This window comes from Aedes albopictus, chromosome 2, assembly GCF_035046485.1.
Source record: "Aedes albopictus strain Foshan chromosome 2, AalbF5, whole genome shotgun sequence".
NCBI classification, from domain to species: Eukaryota; Metazoa; Arthropoda; class Insecta; order Diptera; family Culicidae; genus Aedes; species Aedes albopictus.
Window position 1 is genome coordinate 509516308 of NC_085137.1, and position 16996 is coordinate 509533303.

At 40.3% G+C, this 16996-nt stretch overlaps 2 protein-coding genes across 2 annotated transcripts in view; one reads left to right on the forward strand and one right to left on the reverse strand.

Moving 5' to 3' along the window:
- LOC109404759 (sodium-coupled monocarboxylate transporter 1) overlaps positions 1-16996 on the forward strand; it is a 247588-nt gene that overhangs the window by 51270 nt on the left and 179322 nt on the right. The window lies entirely within an intron of this gene.
- On the reverse strand, positions 9902-15347 carry LOC134288737 (uncharacterized). Its single transcript, XM_062854522.1, has one exon. The coding sequence runs from the start codon at positions 10853-10855 to the stop codon at positions 10037-10039; it is 819 nt and encodes a 272-aa protein (XP_062710506.1). The 5' UTR covers positions 10856-15347; the 3' UTR covers positions 9902-10036.

Here is a 16996-nt window from a genome sequence, read left to right on the forward strand (position 1 = left end):
TTATGTTCTTAGACAAGCTTAAATAACTTAAAAAAAATTAAAAATTTCCCAAAATAATCTAGAAAAACCTGATTTTTTGAGAATACGGAAGGAAGTAAAACACAATTTTAAATGGTGTCTTGATTATATTCAAGAAAAAATAGCATCATCCTCCTAGCCTTAGGCCTCCCTTAGGGGCCAACCTTAGGGGCCAACCTGGCCAACCGCACGCTATGATTGTGATCACAGTAGTTCTTAGTACAAATTATGGCGAAATCATAAAGTGAAATTCTCAACCAAATTTCTTTATTTTTATTAACTATTTTTTAAGAATCCTTAGATTGATTTTTTAAAAAAATTAAATTTTCATGTGAAATAAAATATAAATTCTTTATTCTTCTTTATTATTACTCCTGTAGATTTTATTCGGGAGATGCACGAACATAACTAATACAACGAGATTTTTTTGAGATTTTTTTTATCTGTATTAACGAGATTTTTAGCCCTAGGCTAGTTCATCTCGGGACCCACGTTTTACTTCCCTTCCGAAGGAAGAACTCACATTTTGCGAGTATGTCGGTAGTGGGATTTTGAGAAATTAAATCAGAAATAAATACCTTAATTCCTCTACCGAAGTTTGCTAGACAAATTCACATTTGTTTTTAATTATATACCCAAAAAAATGTCAAAATATATTTTTCTAGAAATCCCCAGCACCACTACTAAAAGTTCGTAATCAGTTTGCAATGTAAACTTCACAAATGAGTCTGTCGGAATTTGTCCAGGTTTTCGATCAGCTAATCTGAATAGCTTTCCTACATACAGATTTGTAGTTCCAAAGAAGTTGTTTTTTTTTTAAATTTTCCCAAACTTCAACACATCTATTTGGAGTATTTCCAAGAACACCTCGATAAATTTATTTAGACGTTCCTTGAAAGATCTTTACAGAAGTTCCACCAGAAAAATCCTCGAAAAACCCTCCCTAAGAAAGAAATGTGAATTGAGATGTAATTGTTTTCCTTCGTGCGTATCATTGGAAATTTCAATAGGACTTTTATTTACATTTTTTTACAAAATTTCCTTAGAAAGTTGAATTAATTACTTCCTTAATTCTTTTAGGATGCCTCCAGGAATTCTCGCCGGGATACCACCTAGGATTTCTCCAGAAGTTTTTGCTGGATTTTTAAAAGGATTCTGCCATGAATTCCCTCCAGATTTTTCCATGAATTCGCTCAGGATTCCGTGAGGAATTTCTGCAGGAATGCCTACAGGAATTCTCGTCTGGATACCACCAGAAATTCATTCAAAGATTCTATCAAAAATTTCTTAAGGAATTCCTCCGGGAAGTCATGGTAGGATTTCTCCAGGAGTATTTGCTGGATTTTTTAAAAATAATTCCTACTGGGATTCTTCCATAAAAAAATCTTAGGATTCCTCCAGGAATTTCTTCTGGATTGTCTCCAGGAATTCTCACTGGGTTACTTTCGAAAAGTTAACCGAGGATTCTTCCAGAAATTCCTCTAAAGATTCTTTTAAGAATTTCTCAGGGGATTCCTTTAGGAATACGTGCTAGGATTTCTTCACGAATTCTTCTCTTAATTTCTTCTGGACTTCCTGCAGAAATCCTTCTGTGTTTCCTATCAAAATTCCTTCTAGAAGTTTCTCCATAAATTTCTCCAAGCCATTCTCCAGGAATTTCCTCAGATATTCTTGCACGAGTTCCCTAAGGATTCCTCCAAGATTTCGTTCAAGGATGCTTCCAGATTCTCTCAACGGGACCACTGGAAATTTTTCTTAGGATTGCTCTAGAAATTCCAAAAAAGATTCTTTCAGAAATTTCTCATGGGATTCCTTCTAGAATTTATGGTAGAATTTCTCCAGGAGTATTTGCTGGATTTTTTAAAGAACTCCTACTGGGCTTCCTCCACAAATTCCCTCAAGATTCCATCCTCCAGGGTTTCTTCTGGGATGCCTCTAGGAATTCTCGTCGGGATACCTCCGGAAATTTATCCAAGGATACGTCCAAGTAATTCCTCCAAAGATTTTTTTCAGGAATTTCTCTGGGGATTCTTTCAGTAATTCGTGCTGGGATTTCTTCAGAAATTCTTGTCGTAGTTTCTTCCGGCTTCTTGCAGAAATTCTCCTGTGTTCCCTATCAAAATCCCTCAAAAAATATCTGCAAGGATATTCTCAGAAATTCTTCTTGGCGTTTCTTCGGGAAATCAGGAATTCTTTTTGGAATTCCTCCAGAAATTCCAACTGAGATTCCTCCAGGAATTTGTACTAAAGATCATTCAGAAATTCCTATTGGGATTTCCGTTGGAATTCGTTAAGAAGTATCCGTTTGGATTTCTTTAGGAATTCTTCCAGCGATTCATTCGGGGATTTTTCCTATGATCCATACAGGAATTCCTCCTGATGTTTCCTCAAAAAATCCGAGAAATCTCTTAGGGTTTCTCCGGGTATTTCTCCAGGAATTTCTCTGGCGATCAAAATACAGTTGTTTTAGATGATGCTAAAAAGAACTGGGAACTTTCTTGAATTGCTTTTTATTCTTGTGTTGGTGCACCCCTGTCTACTAAGTGTCGCAATGACCAATTCCGTCCAAGTTCGTAGTACAGAGTTGAAATTTCGGAATTCCTACACACGCGACAGTGTATGTATGTTAGGGCCGCCTCGGAACATTGACATCCTGAGTGCGATTCTGGTGTTGCTGCTATCACACACAACATACGACGAGGCATTTGACGGTTAAATTGCGATGTAAGGTGATCAGTCACCGCACACCCCCTCTAATCCACCATTGCACGTGGGGACCGGAAACGCACGGAATCAAACCATTCGAAACCAGTGAGAAAGTTTTCCGCCGCAGTTTTTTTTCCTTGTGTTGTTCGCAAACCATTCGTCTCGTGTCACTACACCACGCCGCCATCTGCGGGTGTACCAGCAGCGCGAACCCTGAAGGCAACTCGAACGTGAAGCGAAATATTACCAAAGAATTTACATATGACTGATTGTCGTAATCGGATATCGTACATCAAAGTCAACGAGGGGGGGGGGGAGGTAGTCGGTAAGCCGAATAGACATGCAAAGGCAAAATCCTGCTTTCCGGCGCTTTCTTCTGTGGGAAGTTAACATGGAACTTGCGAGATGGCGGATGGACGCACATCCGATTATTGATCACTGATAGCGTTTTCCTTGGAAAGTGAGTAAATGCAAATATTATGATTTGTTTGCCAAGCTCAAAAATTTGCATCAGTGATAAATTGGGTTTCATGAAGAATACTAATATGATACAGATTGGGTTGAAAATCTCTATTATAAAGAAATGATAATAACAATAATAATCAATATAAATTGATAATGCACATTAATGACACAATTCTGATCCTGATTCTGAGGATATCACTATGAATATTAGTTAAAAGTTTAGTGTTCCATATCATGGCGGCTGTTGGTAATAGATGCTTCAATAGTCCCAGTTACACAAAAGAAACTCAGGAGACCTGCAGTTCTACGAACCGTGCTTCAAATAGTAATATTCTTATTATACTCAGATCTTTTACAAAATCATTCAGCTCCTCATCACCGTGCTCGCCCATTAACAATGGCCGTTTCTGAATCTTTTATTAACCTGCAAATTTCACCTCCCCAAAGCGACCGTTATTGACACACTTCAGCAGCATTCCACAATAGTCACAACTCGGACAAAACGAAATCATTCGCAACTCGGACCCAGCGCTCCGAGAAAAAGGTCAAAACACCAAAAGGACTGTCTCCCTCGAGTGAATAATTCGTATTTCGGCTTGTTACATCAACCCCGAGCCTGACAGTAGTTACCCGGGTGCAAAACGAGCCCCAAATGAACCGGTCGCTTCTTGGCTGGTACTGCTTTTGCTGCTTCTGCCTTTTCGCCTGCTCATGGTGGTTATAATTAGGCAAATTATGCATTCATTAACACCACGACCGGAGAAAACGGCACAACAACGAACATCTTCTTCTGAGCCGCGGCTTGGCTCGTGTTCATGCCTTCCACAAACCAACGGGTCCTAGCACTGACTGCGGCAGAACCATTCAGCTGGGAAAGTTTAACAATTATATCGCAAGCTCATCCGGAGAAATGGAATCTGGTTCGCGGAAGGTACAGGACTGACATGGTGGCGCGCAGGTGTTTTGTTTGAATGGGTGGTTCAGAAATGGAGACGGACGGTTCTTTATTAGTATAAAGGCGAGATGAGGTGTTTTAGACGCGCTAGGGAAAGGCACGCGAGACAAAATAAATACAGCTAATGGAAATTTATTATTTCGGAATTCTTTGCTTTCCAGTCCGGGGGAGCTTGTTACTGGGGAATATCTACAATCTAATTCAGAGCAAAGTTGGGGCCAAGCGTCAAAGCAGATGCCCATTTGTGAACTTTTCCAGTATTGGGCAGTGGTTCTTCAAGCTTAGTGGAAGACTTCAATTGTTATTCAATTTTTTCAATGCTTTGACATCCATGTTCACAATAGAAACACGTGCTTCGTGAACAAATTGAGATAAAAATTGCGAAAAAAAATCCACGAGTACCGATGGGATTCGAATTCACGGCACCCAATTTGATAGGTTCATGGAATTCCACTGAAAATTCCCACAGAAGTTCCATCAAGTTAATAATTGCAGACAATAATCGCAAGAGTTCCTTCTTAAATTCTTTCGACAGATTCCTGCAGAACTTCTTTTGTATATTTCTCCAGGTGTGTTTTCAAGAATTTGTCCAAAATCATTCTAGTTGCTGATAATTTCACGATTTTTTGCAAGAGTACGATGAGAATTTCCTACTGTATAATTTCTTCGGAGAATCCTTATAAAATTGTCTCCATCATTTCTTTAAGAAGGTATTTCACAACCTCTTCTTATTTTTTTCTTCAATAATTTTGAAAATTCTTTAAATATTTATGCTGCCGAAAATGGCAATGGAAATTTCGTTGGTAATTACTTTGAGAATTTAGTTGGAAATTCATTTGTAAATTCCTTCGGCAAATATTTTATAAATTCAAACGACAATCGTTTCTGATTTTTTTTTGAAAATTTATTCAGCAACTGCTTTGGAAATTATTCAAAAAAATCCATCGGCAACTCCTTTGCAAATTTATTGATCAATCTCATTAAAATTGCTTTGGAAAGTTCTTCTGTAATTTCCGAAGAAATTGCACTCGCAGTTTCTTCAACCACTCCTTTCCCAAGCAACACGACTTGTTTCTGAACCAGTAACAGCAACCTTAGTGCAATTTATTCACTGTCCGTATCACGGACAACAGAACACAATTGCTTCTTATCTGAAACCAAACAGCGCAGATTCTGAATTCTTATGCAACATAAACGAGGGGAATGATAAAAAAAATGAAAAAAAAAAATCGTCCAGACTCGAACCATGGACACCAGGAGTATTATCTCCTCACCTTACATACTACACCAAGAGCTCTGTGAGAGAATCGCTGCTCAACGCGTCATAAAAGCTACTGAAGTTGCTTGTTACTTTATTGCACCTTCTTTGTCACAAGTTAGAGAACTGTCAAAATGAAAAGACGCTCAAGTTTTCTGTAACGCTCTTGGAACCTAATCTGAACAAACAAACCAGAGTTAGATGTTTCATGCATGTTACATAGCACTTTTAATGTGAGCTAACTGTATTATCACTTGCGAGGAATATGTGAGCTCCGCCTCCACGAATCGATGTCAAACACGTGGTAATTTGTGATTTCTATGAAACAAAGCCGCAACTTTACGAATTTCGAACTTTCAATGCAACTCAATTGACAAGATGGAAGTTTTATGTGCTTCTAGTGCAACTCATATAGACCAAAGCATAGAAAGCCACATTTTAGATGATGTTGCAGGTGCTGCTTGGGTTGATAATAATTGATTTGGTGAACAATTGGTTCCCTTTGAAAATTCCTTTGAAATCTTTTGGGAATCCCTCCGGCAGGTTCTGCAAGAAAGTGGCGTTTTTCCGATAATGTTATCAAGATTATCTTCGAGAACTTATCGAACTCCATGATAAGTTCGGAAATAACTTGAAATGCTTATTTAATAAATCCCCTCTGAAGTTTCTATCGGCAAATTTCCTGCAGAAGTTTTACAAGAAATTCTATCAGAAGCTTTCTTAATATTCAAAGAGGCTCTTCAGAGTTTCGTCGGCAATTTTTCAGGAATTTCTTAGAATATTTCGTCAAAAACATTCATCGGAAATTCTTTGGGAGGTTCCCTGAAATATATTCCAGAATATTCCATGAAATCTTTTCCAGTATTCCTTCTGGAATTTCTACGTAAATTTCTCCAAAGCTTCTGTAGCAGTTACTTAGAACTCTTGCGAAGTCCTTCGTAAAGTCTTGCGAGAATTCCTCCAAAAGATCGTCCCCCAAAATTCCTCCAGAAGTTTCAGGAATTACATAGGAAATTACTTTAAGGGTTCCCATTTTTCCACCACAAACTTCTGCAGGAGTGTCACATTGGAATCCTTTCAGACGCGCCAACTTGGTCAAATTATTGGGGGGCAAAGCTTGGTTTTTCAGAATTTTTATATGGGAAAACCGAAAAATCATCAAATATGGGGGGGGGGGGCAAACCCATGCATGCCCCCCTAAGGTGGCGCCTATGGATCCCTCAGAAAATACTACAATCTGCGTCTGGTCTTCAGACACAATTTGAATACTCCACGGAATTCGTTTGAAGCTGTTTGTGGGACGGCCTAGTCTGTATCAGAAATATCTTTGTTCTCTTCATTATGAAGTGTTTTCTTAAACCTGTTGAACTCAACGTTGTCCTCAAAACTTTCACACGCAAACTGAAGTATACGACAGTTTAGTAGTTCCAGGCAGTTCTTCATAGTTTTAGCACTAATTTTACACCTGATAATATCCCACGGGTTTCTCAAGAAGTATTGGAAAATTTCTCCTGCAAGCATTTTTTTCGAAATTCTTCAATATACTTCTGCAACTAATTTGGGTTTTTTCATCTACAATATAGAACTTTTACAACATTTTTTCAGTGATTTCTACAACATTTAGTTCCTTCATAATTTCGAACACAATTTCTTTCGCAAGTTTTTCCGGAAATTATTTCGGGAGTTTTTCCTATTATTCATCCAAAACGCTTTGTAGGGATAACTTTTAAAGATTCTTCGGGAGTTTTTCAGAAATTTATCAGAATTTTTTGTCAGAAGTTTCACCAGAAATTTCTTGAGAAGTTCCTTCAGGAATGCATGCAAGATTCTAAAAAAAAGTGCTACTGTAATTGCAAAAAAGCTATTTTTTTGAAAACCAATGAAACATCATTGAGAATTTTATTAAACTTTTGAGAATTTCTAGAAAATTGAAATTTGTTTAAACATTATGAGGATGCAATCATATTTTAAAAATATTGCATTTTATCTATGCCATTTCGTTTGTCCTGAGTTTAACGACAATCGGTGGTGCTCTAGAGCCACCATGGGAAGTAGAGGGTTGAGAATATCTATAATTTGTTTTTAAAATTTTCAGAAATTTTTGGGATTTATCAAAATATTTTCAGGAATTTTTTCAGAAGTTTCTCCATTTATTCTGAAACTAATCGGTAACATAGCAGTGCCGGGCCGACTCAAGACGCAAGAGACTCTCCGGCAATCCCAGGGTCGGCTAGCTACTGGGTAATCAAGGGCACTTTCGCGATACAAAAACTACAACACCAATCCTTCACTTTTCTTACATAATTTATTGAAAACCTAATTGTGGCGTGTGCGTGTTGTTCTGTGTATAATTCTGTGTTAATTTGTTAAAGTGTGACCTATTCTATGTTCGGTGGTACCGGTACATACCGCTGCTGTGTTGATGGTGGGTTCGATGGCCGACACAGCGACTCCTGTCGAGCTGTGCGGCCGGAAAACTCGCCGGATGGCGGGGCGAGCGGTGTTGTGGGCCGGTACTCGGCCGACGGACCAGCGGGCGTTGCTGGGGGGGGGGGGGGGGGGGATGCAGGCGTCTTCCCTCTTGGACGCAATCGGCCGGCCGTGGACTAACCACCTTGGACGGCCGAGAGGGGAAAGCTCCTTAACGTTTAGGGCCTCCGGCCCGAGCTGTTAATCCTCCTATGAGGACTGGCGATCCTTGACGGTTAGGCGCGGGAACCGTTCCCGGTTCCGCGGCCGAGCCGTGTGCTGGACGGAGACCTTAAAGGTCCATACAAAAGAGGTCCTATTGGACGAAGTGTTTAATAAAAAACTGTTCTTTGAGAACCGTGCAGGATGTTATTTATTACCTGAGCAGGTTTCTTCCCGAGTATCCGCTTGACTGCGTCAAGGGGGGGGGGAACTTGGTTCTCGAACCGAATATCACTGCACTAGAAAAACCATCTACAGCACACGGACGCCTTATAGTAATAGCTGCCGATTTAAGGCAATGGCCGCTAAAGTTCTAATTTCTCCCTTTCCGTCATTCTCATCAACCATCATTGTATATGCTATTTCGCTCAAAGTCCAATTTGCTGTCCCATATTCAATCTTTGGTAGCGAGACAACACATTTACAGCGGCACAGGACCCTAACGCTTCTGTGGTACTTCTACTGTTCTTACACAAGAAACGTGAAGGGTCCGACACTTACAACATATTAAAAAACAAAAATCAACAATTTGTAACCAAACGGTTACACTATCCACCACCCCGATGAAAAAAATGCGAAAGCACGAAGAGATTTTGCATTTTTTTTCAATTCACTCTCTCAAGTCATCTTCGGCCGCCATCGGTTCGTGGATGTACAACAAACATTTTAAAATATTTACAAAACTACAAACAACAACAATTTAAAAATCTACAAGCTACTACCGCGCGCGATATCATAACAGAACTTTACTACAAATTAAAAATATAAATAATAAAACATGCTAAAATATTTTCTACGTACGTGCACAAATAAACAAATTAAAATCGATAAATGAAATAAATTAAAACATGCAAAATAAATATGTACACAACATTTTATAAAATCTTTTAAAACATCCCGTATTATGGGTAGACAACTCTTAATTAATATTTACATTGATGCGCATCGAAAAACAATTTTACAACCCTATTTACAAATATTTCCAACACATAGATCACATTCGATCAGCACGGCCGAATCCCCTGGCGGGATTGATTCGCCGGCGGGCAAACTGTTTGACACAACAGTGACAGTTTGCGAAATGTCATGAATCTGTCAAAGTACACTTCCACAGCATCTCTATTGTTCTGTTTTATTTATGTTTACTTTATGCTGTGCAGTTGCGAAGATTTATCGAAGTTTCAAAGTGCTAAAAGTGACCTTTTTCATGTATTTGTGGTAAGTACTACGTATGTTCATTAATGAAACATATCGAAGACTAACCTTCGTATGTTTATGTGTCTTTTTAGATGAATGAGCTCAGTCATTCTTGGGTTGCAGGGTAATGCGACGACAATCTTTTCGATGAAAGATTGGTCCATTAGCAAACCCATAATGGTCCCGGGACCGTGATAGCCATCTTGACGGAGCAAGATGTAATCAGGTGAGTAAATCGGTGTACACATTAGATAATCAACTCATTTAACTCGCTTGATGTTGATTTTAGACGGTGGCCAATTCGTCCATGGGTAATCCCCTCTCAGCCACTCTGCAGGTGGGGAAAATGGGGAAAAATTATCACCCCCGTATTTTCCTCCGCTCCTGCCAGCCCTGATATGGATTCCCGTAGTAAATCAAGGTAAGTTGGATCTAATTTTCTGCATGTTAGCCTGTCTTCACGACCGCTCGGAGTCTTTCATCCGCTGGTCCGACTAATCTAGGACTAACTGCTAACGATTCTCATAACAACTAACACAATCGACTAACAAACTCAATAGTCCTTCGGTGTTGTAAATTGCTAAAATTGTTCTACTTTTTCTCTTTCCAGATCATCTTCCCATCAGCGATGTCTGCCGCCGGCGACTGGGGAAATGCTGATACTCCCGCGCCTCACCGGAACAGTGGCAAACTGCCGAAAAATTGGAAATAGCTGGAAAGAAACCTTAAATAAATTTATTGAAAATTTAAATTGATTTGTTTTTCTTTTTATTAAACGAAAATCCTTTCTGATGGGTTCCAGGTGTGCGTCCGGAACGGGGAATATTCATTGAAGGGTAGGGTTCCAATATCGAAGTCAGGTTTTCGCACAGTTCTTTGGCCGTAGGTTCCGCTTGAAGATTTTGTTTGGCCTTTTTCCGAATCTTGAACGATCGGGTCTGCTTTCGTAGGGATTCGGGGTTCGAAGTTTGTTCTTTGGAAGTAAGGAAAGCTTCACCAGGTAAGTCTCGGGGAAAACTCGATGAATGAAGCACCGACTTACTGGTGTCAAATTCGGGGGAAAAGTAACCGGAAGAATAGCGTGACACTGGGCTCCTTTTTGTTCCCATTTCTACCTGAAGCAGGTCTTCCGAATCAGATTCGGGCTCGCTGAAGGACATTTCATAATCATCGGAATCGGAATTAGGGATGATCAACTCGATCTCTTCCTCTGGTTCTGATTCCGGCGCCCTATATTCGCATGTTGCGCTGGGGGGCAAATAGCGAGAATTTACATCGCATGTGACGATGTTTATGTCACGCATGAATAGGTAAATGATTCGTTTAATTTTAACGACGTCTGCTGGCATCATCACCCCCGAAGTCCTTTGCTCCCGTATGGTCGACAAAGTCTCTTCGAGGTCCAGCTCTAACTCCTCTAGCGGGTAGTTAGGATGCGTCGAGAGCAACGGACGAGGCATTTCAAACCATTCCTCTAAGTCCGACTCGTCCGCATCGTACGTCGACGGCTGCCAATTGATTGGATGATAATTGGCTTCAGCCTTTGCTCGTCGTTTGCGAGTCATAATGAGAATCAGTGTGTGTTGTGTATGGGTAAAATAAAATCGTAAAACATATAGATGGACCAAAACAAACAGTTTAAAATAAATAGTGCGCGTGTGTTGTCATGAATGATTGGACAAAAACAGTGAAGTTCAATTATGATATATGTTACGTCAATACATAAACGGTTCACGAAACACAAAATTTGCCAACATCAACGAATTTTTGGACGGTAAAAACGAAAATCAAAAGCAAATGTGTCCTTGATGTGCTCAGGACACCTCAGGACCTCTTTTGAAGGCAAAAGCCTCGATTATTCGCAGTTTAATCACTTGAGTTTAGCATAGTGCGTAAGGGGTGAGACAAACGTGCAAGCACGTATCCCTGCCACCTCCCGTCGGCAAAAATCGTTAGATTTTTGTATGCTACTTCGGTCCCTTGATTACCTTTCGCGGACTTTTGGCTGGGTGCCAAGTGAAACTAATCGGTAACATAGCAGTGCCGGGCCGACTCAAGACGCAAGAGACTCTCCGGCAATCCCAGGGTCGGCTAGCTACTGGGTAATCAAGGGCACTTTCGCGATACAAAAACTACAACACCAATCCTTCACTTTTCTTACATAATTTATTGAAAACCTAATTGTGGCGTGTGCGTGTTGTTCTGTGTATAATTCTGTGTTAATTTGTTAAAGTGTGACCTATTCTATGTTCGGTGGTACCGGTACATACCGCTGCTGTGTTGATGGTGGGTTCGATGGCCGACACAGCGACTCCTGTCGAGCTGTGCGGCCGGAAAACTCGCCGGATGGCGGGGCGAGCGGTGTTGTGGGCCGGTACTCGGCCGACGGACCAGCGGGCGTTGCTGGGGGGGGGGGGGGATGCAGGCGTCTTCCCTCTTGGACGCAATCGGCCGGCCGTGGACTAACCACCTTGGACGGCCGAGAGGGGAAAGCTCCTTAACGTTTAGGGCCTCCGGCCCGAGCTGTTAATCCTCCTATGAGGACTGGCGATCCTTGACGGTTAGGCGCGGGAACCGTTCCCGGTTCCGCGGCCGAGCCGTGTGCTGGACGGAGACCTTAAAGGTCCATACAAAAGAGGTCCTATTGGACGAAGTGTTTAATAAAAAACTGTTCTTTGAGAACCGTGCAGGATGTTATTTATTACCTGAGCAGGTTTCTTCCCGAGTATCCGCTTGACTGCGTCAAGGGGGGGGGGAACTTGGTTCTCGAACCGAATATCACTGCACTAGAAAAACCATCTACAGCACACGGACGCCTTATAGTAATAGCTGCCGATTTAAGGCAATGGCCGCTAAAGTTCTAATTTCTCCCTTTCCGTCATTCTCATCAACCATCATTGTATATGCTATTTCGCTCAAAGTCCAATTTGCTGTCCCATATTCAATCTTTGGTAGCGAGACAACACATTTACAGCGGCACAGGACCCTAACGCTTCTGTGGTACTTCTACTGTTCTTACACAAGAAACGTGAAGGGTCCGACACTTACAACATATTAAAAAACAAAAATCAACAATTTGTAACCAAACGGTTACAATTCATTCAGGAGTTCCTCCGAAAATACCTTCAGAAGTTCCTTTGGAAATTGTTTTCATAAAGATAATTCGGGAAATACTTCAATCTGTGTCTGTTTCATAGACACAGTTTAAGTACTCCTCGAAATCCTTACGAAATCCTGAGAATCGCCGCCTCCCTTCGAGAAAATTTAAATAATTGTCTCAGGCATTTCCATATTATTCTATGTATTCTATGTTACTCCATCCAAACATCATTCAAGGAGTATTCTGAGCAACCCTGAACAGGTGTTATGTCTTGTCTCGCGTCGCGTTTATGAATGTCAGTTTGTTCTTACGTTAGCACAAAACATAAAAATGAGTGTCCTTAACAGGTATCCATAAAAAAGTCTTTTAAGAAATTTTCCAGAATATGTTCACTAAGTTTTAGTAAAAACACCCGCAGATTTCCTCTTACAATGTTTCTATGAGCTTCACCTGAAAATCTCCAGTACATTTCTTAAGAAATTTCACGCAAGATTCCTCCTGCAAGTTTTTTACCGAAATTTTCCAGTATACTTATACGTGGCATTATTCTTATGGAATAAAGCATTCATTTTAAAATTCCTTCAGTGATATCTTCAATGTATTTTTTAAATTTTTCATAAGATTTTATTGGTTTTACAACTCCGTATAAACACTGTCTTCGGATTAGTCTTCAAACAGTTCTTTCGGATATTTCCTCCTAATCTCGTCATTTCTTGTTCGAGATATATTTGCATTCTATTGATTCTTGCATTGCATCTAGAAATTTTGCCCGGTATTTTTAGGAATATTCGCTTCTTTAAGAATATTCGCTAAAAATTGATCTCGGGAGTTCTCAAAGAACTTTCTCCTATTGTAGTAAAAACTTCACTAGGAATCCCAGGCAGATCTTCTAGAAAAGTTCCAGGAGGAATGCAAGGTGTAAATCCTGGAGGAATTTCAGGTGGATTTCCTTGGGGAATTTCCAAAAACTTCCGCAGAAATAATCGAAAGAAGTTCTGAAGGTATTACTGAAACAAAATGGTGGTTTGGAAGAGTTCACGGAGCAACGTATTGTTGGAAGAAATTCTGGAAAAGTGTTTGAAAAATAAAAACTCACATTAGAGCTTCCGGAAGAATTTCTGGAATAACTGTCGAACAAACTCCTGGAGGTACGTCTCCAGACAAATTTCCGAAAGAACTCTCAAGGAAAGAACTTCTAGAACAATTTTCGGTTAAGCTTCTGGAAGAGATCACAAAGATTTATCGACAAAAGTTCCCGAACGAACTTCAATTATTATTATTACCACTTTTATGGCTTTTACATGCCCAAGGCACTTCAGGAAAAAAAAATCAGAACATCTAGAGGAGTTACTGAAGCGCTAAGGCCGGATTAATGTCCGCTGGAATTTCTTGAAGGCTTTCCAGTGGAACTTTCCAGAGCAGTGATCCTCAGGCCTATTTTTTCAACTGCTTGTATTGCACCTCCTGGATCCATTTGTGAAATGTTAAACACGTTATTCTAGATAATTTTGGGAGTAGAACAACCTTCTTAAGAAACATTGCAAGAAATTCTACGGCAACATAGAGAACTTGGCATCACGTGCGGCCCGCGGGCCGCACTATGGTGACCACTGTTCTAGAGGAACTTTTAGAGGAATTCCTGGAACAACTCCTAGAGGAATTTACTGTGGAGCTTCTTAAAGAAGTCCAAGTACAACTACTAGTGGAATTGCCAGTGAAACTCCAAGAGCCATTCCCAGTGGTACTTCCCAGAGAAAACTCCTGGACTCCTAGTGGAGCTCTTGAGGATATTTCTGGAAGATCTTGTATACGAGCTCCCAGAGAATCTTTTGAAAGAATTAGCGCAATAATTTCCTGGAAAAACTTACGAAAGAATTCCTGAGGCAATTTCCGGTAAAGTTACAGGTAGTCTGCAGTATAGAGCTTGCCTACAACTTTGCGTGCAAGAAATTCTTTTATGTAAAATCGAGTGAAATGAAATGGAAATTTAAACGTTCTAATATTTACGGCACGTGTAGATCTCAAAATTTCTTTCTGAGTGGATAATTTCTCTGAAGATGCTTCCGAGACAATCTGTGGAGGAGCTGCTGCGAGAATTTTCAGAGAAACTTCGGAAGATTTCCTGTAGGTATTCCTAGAAGATATCTCGGAGGAACTTCCGGAAGAATCTCTGCAGAAACTCCTGGAAGAGTCTTCGGAGGAACTTTTGGAAGAATTCACGGAGCTACTTGTGGGAGTATTATTGGAAGAAATTCTGGGAAAAACGTTAAGAAAACACACACACATTAGAGCTTCTGGAAGAATTTTTAGAATAACTGTCGATCAAGCTCCTGGAGTTACTTTTCATAAATTTCCGAAAGAACTCTCAAATAAAAGGTCTTTCAAAATATTTCCGAAGAAACTTCTGGAAGAGATCACAAAGGATTACCAACAAAAGTTACCAAAGGAATTTCAATTATTGTTATTAACTGTTTATTATGGGAAAGTCCAGATTAATGTCCGTTGAAATTTCTTGAAGACTTCCCAGTGTAAATCTTTAGAGGAAATTCTAGAGGAATTCTCGGAGGAACTCCTAGAGGAATTTTCTGTAGAACTTCTCGAGGAAGTCCTAGAAGAATTCTCAATAAAACTCCTAGAAAAATTCTCTGTGAAACTCCTAGAGCTATTCCCAGTGAAACTTCCCAGAAAAAACTCTTGGACTACCGCTGTAATTTTTGGTGAAATTCCTGGAGGAATTTATAGAGGAAGTTACTGTTGAACTCTTAGAAAAATTCCGAATGAAACTCCTAGAGAAATTCCCGGTGAAATTTCTAGAGATTTTCTCAGTGTATATCTTGAGAAAATCGCAGTGGGTATCCTTAGACACATTTCGATCGAAATTCCATGAGAAATTCCCGGTGAAAATTCTCAAAGAAAATATCAAATAGTTTCTTGAAAATTAAACAATAAAATCGCCAGCATAATGGATTTAATAAACACTCGAATAAATTTCCAGCAGAGTGCCCGTGGAACACTTAGGGAACATCCCAATGGACAACCTAGAGGAAACCACAGTGGAATTCCTTGAGAAATTTCATGAGATTTTTTTTGTTGAACGCATTCTCATGTAAAAAATGAATTTTTGAAAGTGAAACTTCAGAAGGAATTCCCGGATAAACTCTTGTAGGATTTCGAAACGAAATTCCTAATGGAATATCCAGTGAAGCTCCTGAATTATTTTCCAGTTGAAACCCATAGAGGAATTCCCAGTGCTGCTGGTAGACAAATTCCCGGAGGAACTTCTAGAAAATTAGAATGCTTCATACATGTTTTGGACAGCTGCTTGTTGGCAGTTTTGCTATTAGGTATGTTCCTATTTCTCAAATGCGACGTACGCAGAAATAAAGACTTTTAGTTTCATTTGTTTTCTTATGAAATGCTCAGACAGAATGCATTGTCGATCTCAAAATTCATGATTTTTATCTGGCGAGTATGCCTCTTCACATGAGAGCCTAACCCATGAGCTTATTCCAAAAATTCTTTAATTTTATGTAGGGCTTCATCTGGTTCATGTTTCGTACTAACAGTCTGTTCCCCAGTAAATGTTTTAATGACGATAAAGAATAAGATGACAATTTAACAAAGTTAATGGAAAACATCTTATTCATCCCAAGGACAACCTAGGGAACTACTGCGCCACGGCGAAAACACTAATGCTAATGTTCAAGTAACGAAATTGGCCTTTTGGCTGTCGGTTACCTGTCTCCCAGCAGCGCTACAAAACGGCGCGGCGAAGACAAGCAGGGAAAGGGCAATGAAAATAGGAAAAGTTAGATTACAAAACTGATCCCGGAATGAGGTGTTATGAAGGCGCAATCTTCTTCATGTGCGTTGGTTGGTTGAATGCTGCGAACCTCTCGGTACAACGGAAACGCTTATTGAGATTAATTGCTCACCGTTACAATCTGGATGATCCGAAGAGGAGCAGGGTGAAGTTGCTGAGAGATTTGTTGGGTGAAAGCTAGATATTCTTCCACTAAGTGGCAACAACCGTATCAGGACAGTCGGCAGCCAGCATGCGTGAGATACGACATTCCCTCAGGTCGATGTCTCTTCCCTGGAAAAAGGAAGAGGACCCCACCACGAGTGGTTGAATGAATTGGTTTGATCCCCCAGAGCACGTGTCTCATTTCTTTCCGGCTCTGCGGTGGTGTGGGACTCCCGTGTGAATGTGGGCTGCATTCAACAGCTGCTATTCACCCGGGAGCAATAGTGGAGGTGGGACGATTTTCTTTTCAATTTAGGGTGTGCGGAAAGGTTAGACGTGATTGGACGGTGTCGACGATGCGATGGCGACGATGGCTCCACAACGACCGACAACCGGTGTGAAAAATGAGCCGGAATGTCTCGGTTGATGCTCACGCAATCATTCAATAGGATAAACGGTTCAACACAAGGGGAACGGGTTGGAGGGGAAATGAAGTGTTGAATCAATTCTGTGGTTTCATCAATCTGGGTCCAGGCGAATAAAGGATCCCCTTTTGGTTAAATGTGTGTTTTGATGGGTGGGCGGAGTCGGGGAACATTCTGGTCAACAAGATATTGAATTGTGTTTATATAGATAAAA